General features: G+C 46.7%; 1 protein-coding gene across 1 annotated transcript; it reads right to left on the reverse strand.

Moving 5' to 3' along the window:
- Nucleotides 1-5,689: 5,689 nt before the first annotated feature.
- Nucleotides 5,690-8,903, reverse strand: DKK1 (dickkopf WNT signaling pathway inhibitor 1). Its single transcript, XM_066622280.1, has 4 exons — nt 8,646-8,903; nt 8,005-8,167; nt 6,922-7,059; nt 5,690-5,940 (listed from the first exon to the last, which is right to left on the reverse strand). Exons 1-4 carry the CDS (start codon nt 8,901-8,903, stop codon nt 5,690-5,692), a joined length of 810 nt encoding a protein of 269 aa, XP_066478377.1.
- Between the last annotated feature and the right edge of the window lie 2,013 nt (nt 8,904-10,916).

A 10,916-nucleotide genomic window follows, 5' to 3' on the forward strand; every position in this document is an offset into this window, starting at 1 on the left:
TGAAGGGCAAATTATATGTCAAAGAGCTGCATGTGGCTTGAAAAACCACAGATTGGCCACCCTTGCTTATTTTTTCCTGGGTTAATTTCTCACATGATTTGCAGGGAGAAGGGGAAGTCAAAGACAAGTATCTATAGTTATATTCAAAATAATGCAGGTCTTGTCAGGAGATGTCAAAATTAACACAAAGTCCAGTATTCTGAGTCTCACAGTTGCCACAGATAACTCTACAAAGCAGGGCATGATGGCAATAGCTCTTCCCCAAGTTGTGTCCCCCTAGCTCAGTGATTTTTAACCTTTTTTTGCCCTGCCCCTCCCACTGTGACGGGGTAACTATCTGATCTAAATATTGTAGTCACAAATCATCATTTCAGCAGCAAGTAAATATCACATGCACAAGAGTCTCAACATTGTGATTATCACAAGGACATGATCTTCCACTTATCTCCATCCCCGAAAATCTACCCCATAGGAGATTAGATGGAAAAATATTAAATCTTGCTATGGTGAAGGTTCAGCGTTCCTGGGGATTAGTCCAACAGTATAGATCATTGCAGCTTGATTCTTGCGCCCAAGAAAGATGAAAAAAAAGGGGTGAACAGGTTTTCCTAGCTGCCACTGTAAGCTCTTGTTTTTCTATATCCCACAATCGGATCCTTACCATTTTCATATGCAGTTATTAGGGGTAAGGTGCCTATCAGATCACCTGAAAGACCTAATTGTTGTTTTTTTAAATAAAATTGGGATAAAGCTGGACAGAAATCTGTCCAATCTCCTTTTAACAGCATCTAGACTGAATGTCATCATCACATCCTGTGGCAAGGAGTTCTACAGACTAATTACATGCTGGGTACAGAAATATTTCCTTTTGTCTGATTACTCTGCTGATATGTTCAGTAATAAGCCCCTTTTCCTGTAATGCAGACTAAATTATTAATCCCTGTTTCTCAACCTTTCCCAGGATTCCTTGCTTAGATTGAAGGAAGTCAAGAGCTGAAATAATTGTGTTTGGGGATATTTTTTCCTCTGGAAGGCATGATCTGTTCTAAAGCTTTTTCCTCAGCCAACTTGTAGCTACCTTTACACAAAGGAAGTGCCTTATTCCAAACCTGGCTTTGACACTGAAAAACCATATATTGTAGAGATGGATTCTTTAGCTTGACATGAAATAAGGCATTGCATCTAGAGATTTGTCTATAGGCACTTATAAAGCTTGACTGCCAAAGCAATTGCATGTTCCCAGCAGTGTAGTACCACATATTGACAGCGCCACTTATGAATGGATGCAGGCATGTGTCAAACCTCAGGAGGGAAATGTAGGAAATAACTCTGGACATGTGCTTCAGGTGCACTCTGCAGAAGGCATGCAAGAACAGAAGATAATAGCAGGGAGTTTCTGATCTTACAATAGCTAGTTAAAGCCGCAGGATCAGGCATAGTGCCAAGGCATGGAGGTGGGAAGAGCTATTGAAGCATAAAAACAAAAAAGGCAATCCATGAAGGTACAAGGATCAGCTGCTAGAACACTGGTTCAAGCTGATTCTCTTTCATTTGGCTTCTGTTATTGTAATGCTTTGTTCCCCATCCCTGTTCAAAATTCTGTGGGCTGCCTCATCCACATTGCACAGTTTTGTTTTTTTATCATGGCAGCTGCCTTTACCGTTTGCTCCACTGGCTCCCCCTTACTTTGTGGATCTAGTTTTAGTCTACTGTTACTTGTGCTTCACTCTTTGCATAAGTGCTATGCATATAAGGTTCTTTTCCAAGCAATCACTTTTTATACTAGAAAAGCTTACTCACTAAATCTATATAGTTCATGGCTTTAATGCTCCTGATAACATTAAGGCTACAATCCTATCCACACTTTCCTGGGAGTAAGCCCATTGACTATAAAGGGATTTACTTCTGAGTAGACATGCATAGGATTGGGCCGTAAGTAATCCAATGACTCAGGGAAGTTTCATCTGCCATTCAAGTCCTGCCCAGGACTACTATTTCTACCTGCCAATAGGATATTTTATGCGAAAGTTCTACAAGGAAAGTGTGGAAAGTTCTACAAGGAAGTAAAGGGAAGTTTAGAGGTATAAACTGTAGTATAAGTGTGTTCAAAGAAGATGAAACAGTGTGTGCTGTCTTAATTCTGTAGAGCTACTATGCTGGGTGTCCCTATAAAAAAATTATATCTGCCTTCAAAAAGATGCCACAGCTGGGAGATAACCCACATCAATGGGCTAATCTGGTTTGCATAACAAGCATAACTTACATAGGCTGTTGAAATAGAAAGGGCAGAGAAAAAGGAGCTATTCAACAGCATTCAAGGATCAACAGTTCCCACCCACCCCTCCCCCCCAAAAAATCCTATTCTTTCTTTGCTTTAACACTTTGTCATCAGACTAGACCAGGGCCTCGAAAACCCAAATCTGGTGTTCACACAGATCCATCTGCCTGGTGAGTAGCCTTTTGGTTCTGCTCGGGTGCCCCACAATGTCCTCTTTCGGAGGACAGGGATGCTCTGGGCAGTCATGTCTGCCCAAATATTTTATTGCGTTGCCTTCTGGGATGCCAGGCAGGCAATGTGACTGCCCAGAGCATCCTTGTCCCCCAAAAGAGGAGGACATCAAATGCAGTGGGAATTAATTCAGTGGAAATCATGTCAGGCTGTAAGCATGACAAGGCCCCCTTCACACACAATCAAAAGGAGTATTCATTCTGTTATGGGGGAAGATCACACCTGGAAGGCTAGGGAAAGGGGTTCAAGTGTAGACACCAGTCTCTCTAGTTTTCAACCTTTCATCTCATGGCACACGGACAAGGCATTAAAATTGTCAAGGCACGCCATCAGTTTTTTTACTATTGATAAGGTACACCACACTTACAGCAGGGGCTCACAGCCCCCAGTGGCCCTATTAACAGATGATCTTCCCCCAAACTCCCGTGGCACACCTGCAGGCCATGGCACAGTGGTTGAAAATGGCTGCTCTAGTTGCTTGCATGATCCTTGCAAGTAAATCAAGCCACTATTTTGAAAAATAATCCGATTGACACTAATGAGAGTATTTCCACATGCACACTGTTAGAGGCTGCTGCCTGTAGAGCATTGAAAGCTTTCACCTGCAAAGGAGACTACCTTGGGAATAAGCTCCTCCTGCCACTGCACCATCTCACTGCCTTGGTCATGAGGACTCACCCTGCTGGGAGTTCTCACAGATGAATTTTTCACTCAGTTGCTTTCTTGTCTTCCTTTCCAGCAAATACCTTGCCACTCCCAAGGAGATGCAGGTAAATCTGATCTGAAGCATTGCTCATAGTGGTGGTAGGGGAGGGGAACAAGTAGAAGGATGTGGTTAGGAAAAGGGATCACTTAACAGTTTTTCTTCCTCTCAAGAACTGCCAGTCATAGGTCTCCAAAGGATCTGTTTCCATTCTGCAGAAAGCAGTTTCCCATTTCCTCTCCTGTTGTCTTTCTGACACCCCAACTGCAGATCACTGGAAGAGAACTGCATCTTCCTGGGATGGATTGGGGGGGGGGGGTGAAGAGAAAGCAACCCCCTCCACCATCGTCTCATCAATAACATTTCCTGTACTTTGATATATCCCTGACAATGTCTGCATAGCAAAAGCCCCTCAAGCCCTTGAGATGAAACCGGATTCGCTATAGAAACAATAGAGAAGCAGCAAGGCTCATCAGCCACATTTAGAGAACAAAAATCTCCCATAGCCATCACCACCATTATGAAGTGCTGCAAAGAACACACTGCACAGAAACGTCAGTCAAATCATCACCATAAGGGTACGTGGGGCAGGCAGGAGGTAAAGAAACGAAGTTTAAGAGGAGGGCAGTCCTGCCTAAGTATCTTTTCTGGAAATGGGACATTAGTTTCCATGATAAACCAGTATTAACAAGAACACCTCTATTGCCACAGTTGTTGTGCCATGACTTAAGTGTTTCTCTTCAATACTCTTTTCACAAGATAAATTGTCACCGAAAGTATTGGGCTCTTCTATTAACCAAGTCAGGGTCCAATCCTATCCAACTTTCCAGCACCAGTGCAGTCACAATGCAGCCTCAAAGTAAGGGAACAAATGTTCCCATACCTTGAGAAAGCCTCTGTGACTGCCTTCCCACCACAGGATACAGCACACATCCCACTGGCACAGCTGCACCAGCACTGGAAAATTGGATAGGATTTGACCCTCAGTCTGGTGTGCCTTTTGACAAAAGAATGTAGGGAGAGCAAAGAAGAAGATTAGGAGTGGTACAAGTCCTAAGTTCTCACAAGCATGGGGTCATCCTAAAGTCTCCTTCTTCCCCCAAAACAGATGTTTATAAATTGCCAATGTATATATGAAGGCACTGGAAGGGGAGAGGAAGAGATTTAAGTTCTATATCTTTTTAGTTTTCAACCTAAAATTTAAAGTTGGCCATATCCCTTAAATGCTACTATCCCAGGCTCACTGGAATGCAGTTATGTTGATAAACATTTGTGTTTCTATCAGAGCTACAGGCAAGCACAAAAATGTCCCAGAATAATCTGTCAGACAGGAGATATCTGTTCAAAGGAAGACAAGACACCTTAGCACTCACAGCTCTGCTTTAGATTGAAGATCAAGCGTAGTTCAAGTAACTGAAGTGGCATTCAAGTCACACTCTGTCGAGAGGTTAAATTGATTAAGACAGTAGAAAATTCAGGTACAAATAAAGCTTCATTATAGGATGCAAGTTGTAGTCCAACTGGAATTTATATAAAGCTTTCCCCCTTCCTTCTTCCCAAAAAACACAAACACACCAAGCCACCACACACAACACATCTGATCACAGATGTCACAGCTGAGAATGGGGGTAGGGTTAAGCACATCCAGATGGTAACTTCTGGCAGAGATGTTTGTGTACAGTAGTATACAAATATTAGTTTCCAAGATAGGGATGAAGGAAGGGGACTTCCTATATTGACTACATGAAATAGAGACTGGAGACCAGTCTGGCCCCATTCAGAGGGCTATCAGTCTAGTAATCAGTAGAAACTCTGAGATGTTGCCCTCTAAGTACAGAGAGGAAAAACCGATCAGCCGATGCTGTCCCTAAACTTCTAGTCAGGCCCAAAAACCATCAAGCTTCTCTCCACTATTTGTTCAACCTGAAAAACGTAATCCCTTGTAGACCTTTTCTTGGTCACTCATATACCTCATCCCAACAATTTATATAGTGCTATTCATGCACTCATGGAAGCAGCATGAGATATTGTTTGTGGGTGATTGTAACAACTCCAGATCAACTCGCAGGCCCCTAAGAACAATGGCATCAGAAAGTATCAGTTATACTTAGAAGTTATTTATTTCACTTGGAAAACCAGTCATAGGCTCCATATAAAAACCAGTGTGTACAAAACATGTCACAATAGACGAGATCATGCAGCACTTCAGGAAAAATTAAAATCCCAGCTCATGTACAGTTAAGTGCCACACCCAAGAATTTACAGACACAGTAATTTACTGTAATTAGTCACTTGAAAAAGTTCCCGAAGGAAACAGGCCTCATACTCCAGCTTCAGAAAGAGGAAGTTTTCGGAGTACTTCACTGTAAACTTGGAAATGTGTCAGTCCTTGGAGGTGATAGTCCACAGCAATCAAGAGAGGCTTCCCACACATTAGAGAATCTCTCAAGTCCATTAGGTTTAACAAAAAGCAACAGCTAGTGTCTCTGACAAGTATGTAGTCTTGAAGAGTTGCTGATTGTGTGGTCTTTTTGTAGCCGACAAGCCAAGCCCTCCCCACAGTAACATCGTTGGAAGATCTCTAATCCATGAGAACCTTTCTTACGGTGTTTTGTGCAGACTTGGCCTTCTTTAAGAACAGGTTTGCATATCTTGGACCAGAAGTGACGAGCACAGCACAGCCCTGAGGCACAATCCGAGGACCGAAGACACATAGCGCCTTCTTGGCCTTGGTAAAAAGAAAGAAAGGGACAGCTGAGAATAGAGCACATTTGCTTATATTAAGCCAACTACAATGAAAGCAATTTAGACTCCATGCTAGAGCTTCTTTGAAAGCTTAAAGAGGTTCTCCAATGAGAAGACTGTCAAGTCATTGTGTAAAACAATAGTAACCTTCCTTGAAATGTGCACCTGAGGAGCGTGTTATGTTCATTCACACAGGAAGATGGAGAAGCCCAAAAAGTCAGAATGACCTAACTTTCAGCCCAATCCTATGCATGTCTACTAAGAAGTAAGTTCCATGGAGATTACTTCCAGGAAAGTGCATATAGGATTGCAGCCTGCCTAGAACATAACCTACAGTCCATTGTAGTATACAGGGGCCGTTTCGGTAGACAAGTCATTGCGGGAAAAGCCCTCCATGTAGCATACTTGAAAAGCCTCTTTCAAGCATTGGACAAGCAACACATTTTATCCCACCATGTTTCAATGATCAAAGAGGCCTATTGCTGCAATGTGTTTGTGTTGCATCATAGATCTACACAACTGACATTCACTGCCAAGAACAACCTTGTTAGAAAGGCATGCCACATGAAGTTACTTCTAAAACACTGCTATGTCTCAAGTATCCAAGTCTTAGGCTGCAATCCTAAACACATTGACCTGGAAGTAAATGCCACTGAACAAAATGGACTGCCCGTATGACAATGAAACTTGAGACCAATGGCATAATCCTACTCATGGTTTACTTGGAACTGCCCTCCCTATGAAAGGGACCATCTCATACTGGTGCCATCACCTAAGGCTTCCTCTTGAAGTCTCAATAATACAACAGATGCTTATCGCTGGATGTTACAGTGGCTTCTGCAATGTGCAGCAGCATTTGCTCATGCAGACAAACTCAATCACCTCCACTTAAATTTGCGTTACTCAAGACCTCCTGCGGCACACAAGACATCACCCATTCAATTATATAGCTGTTCACCCTTACCTTTCAAATGATGCAACTGGGATGAAGATGTGGTCCTTTTGGGGTGAGGGTCCAAGGTGCCATGGTCAAAGTTCTCAATGACTGTCTCTTCCATCTCCCCCGGATGCAAGTGATCGTGTTCCAATGGTACACACATTCCTAATATGAAAGAGACAAGACAACTTGACACGTCTACTGTAGGCTAGAGTCAGCCAGTCTAGTTGGGTGTATGTGGACATCACATCAAACTTTTACTGTCACAGACAAGTTCCCCAGTTCTTCATACTGTACAGCCATTATCAACATAGTACAGACGTTTTCTTTTCTCCTAGCCTCTTCCAATATTCACCAGTAATCAGTGTTACAGCCCAAGACAGTTTGATACCTTCTTCCACAGTTCTTCCTCTCTAACAGTAAAGCCATTGCCAAAGCATGCTATTCCATTTTTTAAGTGAGAGCAAAGAGACAAAACCACTGGCCAGCCTCTACAGTCTTTCAAAGCTGAGAAGTTCAGCAGGTTCATCAAAGTACCATCAAGTTCAATGCAGTCCATCTATCAGAAATTAACCAGGATGCTTACTCCTGCTCCCTAGCCCCTGAATTTCAGGGTTTGCAGTTTGCCATAACAGCTCTACAGAGCTTTCCCAGCATGGATTACTGCAAGACCTCTGGCAGAAAACTGGGGGGAGGAAGGGAGAAGCAGGGGTGTAGCTCAATGGGGTGCAAAGCACTACGTTTTGCAGGCAGCCTCACTGCAGCATTCGAGGGGCCATTTTGTTCCCACTGCTTGGAATGGCGAGGAGGCGAAGGGGCCCCTTGCATGCTGCAGTGAGGCTCCCTGCAAAACTCTGTGCTTTGCACCCCTCTAGCCAACGTCACTGGAGGAGAGAAGAGGAAGGGACAATGTTCAGGATCATCACACTTGCAGTCAACAGATTTTGGAGTTCCACTAGACCCAGCAATTACAACGTATTGGGGGGGGGGGGGGGAGAAGAGAAAGGAGACCAGCTTCTGCACAAGACACCAGCATCTCTCTGGGGACACCCTCTAGCCCAGTTTCCCCCTTGCTGCTCCAGTACAGGCCAGCCTCCAACAGGCACTCACCGTTGTTGCAGTAATTGCCCCGGCAGCACATGGTGTCTCGGAGGCAGCGCTTGCGACGCCTGCGGCAGGGGAGGCAGACTTGACCCCGCGGGCTGCCCCCACGGCCCGCGGCAGAGCAGAACTCTTCGGTGTTGCAGTCCTCATCTCCGGTGCAGGCATGAGGCTAGAAGGGAGGAGGGAGAAAGAGATGCTCAGGCTGCAGTCCTAGGCAGGTCAACTCAGAAATAAGTCCCATCCGAGTCAGTGGGGCTTACACCCAGGAAAGTGTGGATAGAATTTCAGTCTTGCAGCCCCATTCTATGCCTGTCTACTCAGAAGTACGTGCCCCTAAGGTCAATGGGACTTACTCCCAGGTAAGTGTGGATAGGATTGCAGCCTCAGAACCCACACCTATGCATGCCTACTCAGAAGTATTGCAGCCTCGCAGCCCAATTCTAGGCAGGTCTACTCAGAAGTAAGTCCCATTAAAGTCAATGGGACTTACTCTCAGGTAAGTGGGGCTGGGGCTGCCGCCTCCGAGCCCACACCTATGCATGTCTACTCAGAAGTAAGCTCCATTACAGCGACAGGGACTTACTCCTGGGTAAGTGTGCCTAGGGTGGCAGGCCTGCGGGGGGAGCGCGCCGCAGCCGGCCACTGACCTGGTAGGAGTCGGGCGCTTGGTGCCTGTGGCCGACGCCGTCGTGCAGCGCGGGGATCCGGGGCGCCTCGCTGACCGGGGAGCCCGCGGGCGCCGCAGCGACGCCAGGCGGCAGGTTCTTGATGGCGTTCGAGTGCAGCAAGTTGGCGCTGAGAGCGGCGCTCGCCACCGCGCCTGCCCAGCCCCACAAGCCCAGCGCGGCCAGCGCCACCGCCAGCCAGTGTCGGCGGGAGCCCTCCGCGCAGAGCGGCAGCCGCATCTCGGCGAGCAGCAGGAGTGGCGGGTTCGAGTCCAGCCGGGCTCAAGCGGGCGGCTTCTAATTCCCGGGCAGGCGCATCCTTCGGAGTCCCAGCTGGAGCCGCCGCGCTGACTTTATAGTCCTCGGGGGCCTCGGGTGTTCCCGCCCCTCGGGGGGAGGGCAGGCGAGGAGGGGACTGCGGAGGCATCCTCGGGCAGGGGAGGCGAGCGGGCTGCGCCTCGCCCGGCACGCGCCCATTGGACGTCCTCGCCGGGGATGGTCCGGCGCTGCCACGCAGGGAAGGAATGGCCAAGTTGCGCCCATTTGAACCCACGCAGAGTGCCTGCACAGTGCCCTTCAGGGCCGTGCGCGTTCATTGGGGCGCGTGGACTTGCATAGGATGGGGCTCACAGGCTGCAATCCTACCCACACTTTCCTGGGAGTAAGCCCCATTGAGTACAGTGGGACTTGCTCCTGAGTAGACATGCATAGGCTGGGGCTCTTGGTCTGCATTTGTCCAGTGTTCTTCTCCCCCTCCGTGCACTTTTCTTCTGCAGCATCCAGGCTGATCTGCTTGTCTTCTTTAGCCCAGTCTGTTTCTGCAGCAGGTGCTGGCCTGGCAAGCCCGGCCCTAACCAACTTTCCCGCACCCATCAGCCCAATCCTGTCCACACTTGCCTGGGAGCAAGCCCCACTGACTCGAATGGGACTTACTTCTGAGTAGACATGCCTAGGATTGGGCCTTGGGGCTGTAGTCCTATGCGCACTACCTGGGAGTCAATTCCATTCATCTGAGCAGGTGTTCTTTCCGAAGCAACATCAGATGGGGCTGAGTGATCCTTAAACTGCAATTTTCTTTACATTCACTTGTACTGAATAAACTGAAAGATGAAAGACGACTCGGATTCCAGGTTGCTTCCACCCCCCACACTTATAAGTAAGGCTGCAGTCCTATGCACGCTTACCTGTGAGTAAGCCCCATTGATTATAATGGAACTTACTTCTGAGTAGATATGCATAGGGTTGGGCTGTTGGCCTCACTGAAATTCCCTAGATAAACCTTTTCCCTTTCTGAAAGTTCCCTTGAGTTCAGTGGGGTTTACTCTCAAGGAAGTATACACAGAATGTCTGTGTGTTTAATCATTGGGCTTAGTGAGCCTGCACTATGTGTTCTTGTGTCCAACATTTACTCTGGAGTAGTCCCAAAATGGCAGTACTGCAGTATGGCTAATGTCATAGTATATATAGGTTATCATAAGCCAGCCGTTTACTCCGGAGTAGGCGGCACTGGCGTTCCCCACAGTATCTGCTTTACTGCTCAACGTTGTATCTTATACAGGGTGACCAGATGCAATGGAGGACAGAGTGCCTATGTCCCTAAAAGAGGGAATTGGGGCAGCTGCAGCTTTTGAAACCTTTCCATGTTGAGCTGCACCTGCCCCAATTCCCTCTTCTGTACCAGTTGTGCCCGGCCCACAGGTGTACACATTTGGTCGCTGAGGTATATACGCAACGTTGAGCAGGCAATGGCTTAAAGGTATAGGAGCTCTGTCATCCACTGTCACCCTGATCTTATATGAATGGGAACGCTCTGGTGAGACTGGCTTGTAGATCGCAGCCTATAGCCTTTCAATGACACTTCATGAAAGTTATTTTTCCCCTCGTTAAGATGCCTTTTAAAGTGTGCCATAAGTTAAGGGGGTTGTGAATTGTCCACAGCTGGATCTCTCTGGGTGCTTCCACCTCACCCATTTCAGTCTTTACATTCAGGTAGCGCAGAGGCACCCAAAAGCATCTGGATTTCCACATCAAAAGAGGCAGGCCAATGGGAACCCAGCCTTCTAATTGCTCTTTGATGGGGTATTTAGAGGCTAGGCGAGAGACTGGCATTTGTTAATTGCAAATTAGATGAGAGATAAGTTGCCCATTAGAAGGGAAGCTTATTTTTCTGAAAGCATGATTAGCCAAGTCATGCCTCTTCAGCCTGCCCCACCCTCCCATCCCTATCATGTGGGGCTTTTTCTCCCCCCCCCC

Source organism: Tiliqua scincoides, chromosome 3 (genome assembly GCF_035046505.1).
Source record: "Tiliqua scincoides isolate rTilSci1 chromosome 3, rTilSci1.hap2, whole genome shotgun sequence".
Lineage (NCBI taxonomy): Eukaryota > Metazoa > Chordata > Lepidosauria > Squamata > Scincidae > Tiliqua > Tiliqua scincoides.

What these genes read in the sequence shown, in the direction of transcription:
- DKK1 (XM_066622280.1), bottom strand. Translation starts at nt 8,903, where the DNA reads ATGCGGCTGCCGCTCTGCGCGGAGGGCTCCCGCCGACACTGGCTGGCG. An exon ending in AAGCGCCCGACTCCTACCAG is followed by an intron (nt 8,168 to 8,645) that starts GTCAGTGGCCGG and finishes CCTCCCTTCTAG; the next exon opens with CCTCATGCCTGCACCGGAGA. An exon ending in CCAGTTGCATCATTTGAAAG is followed by an intron (nt 5,941 to 6,921) that starts GTAAGGGTGAAC and finishes CTTTTTACCAAG; the next exon opens with GCCAAGAAGGCGCTATGTGT.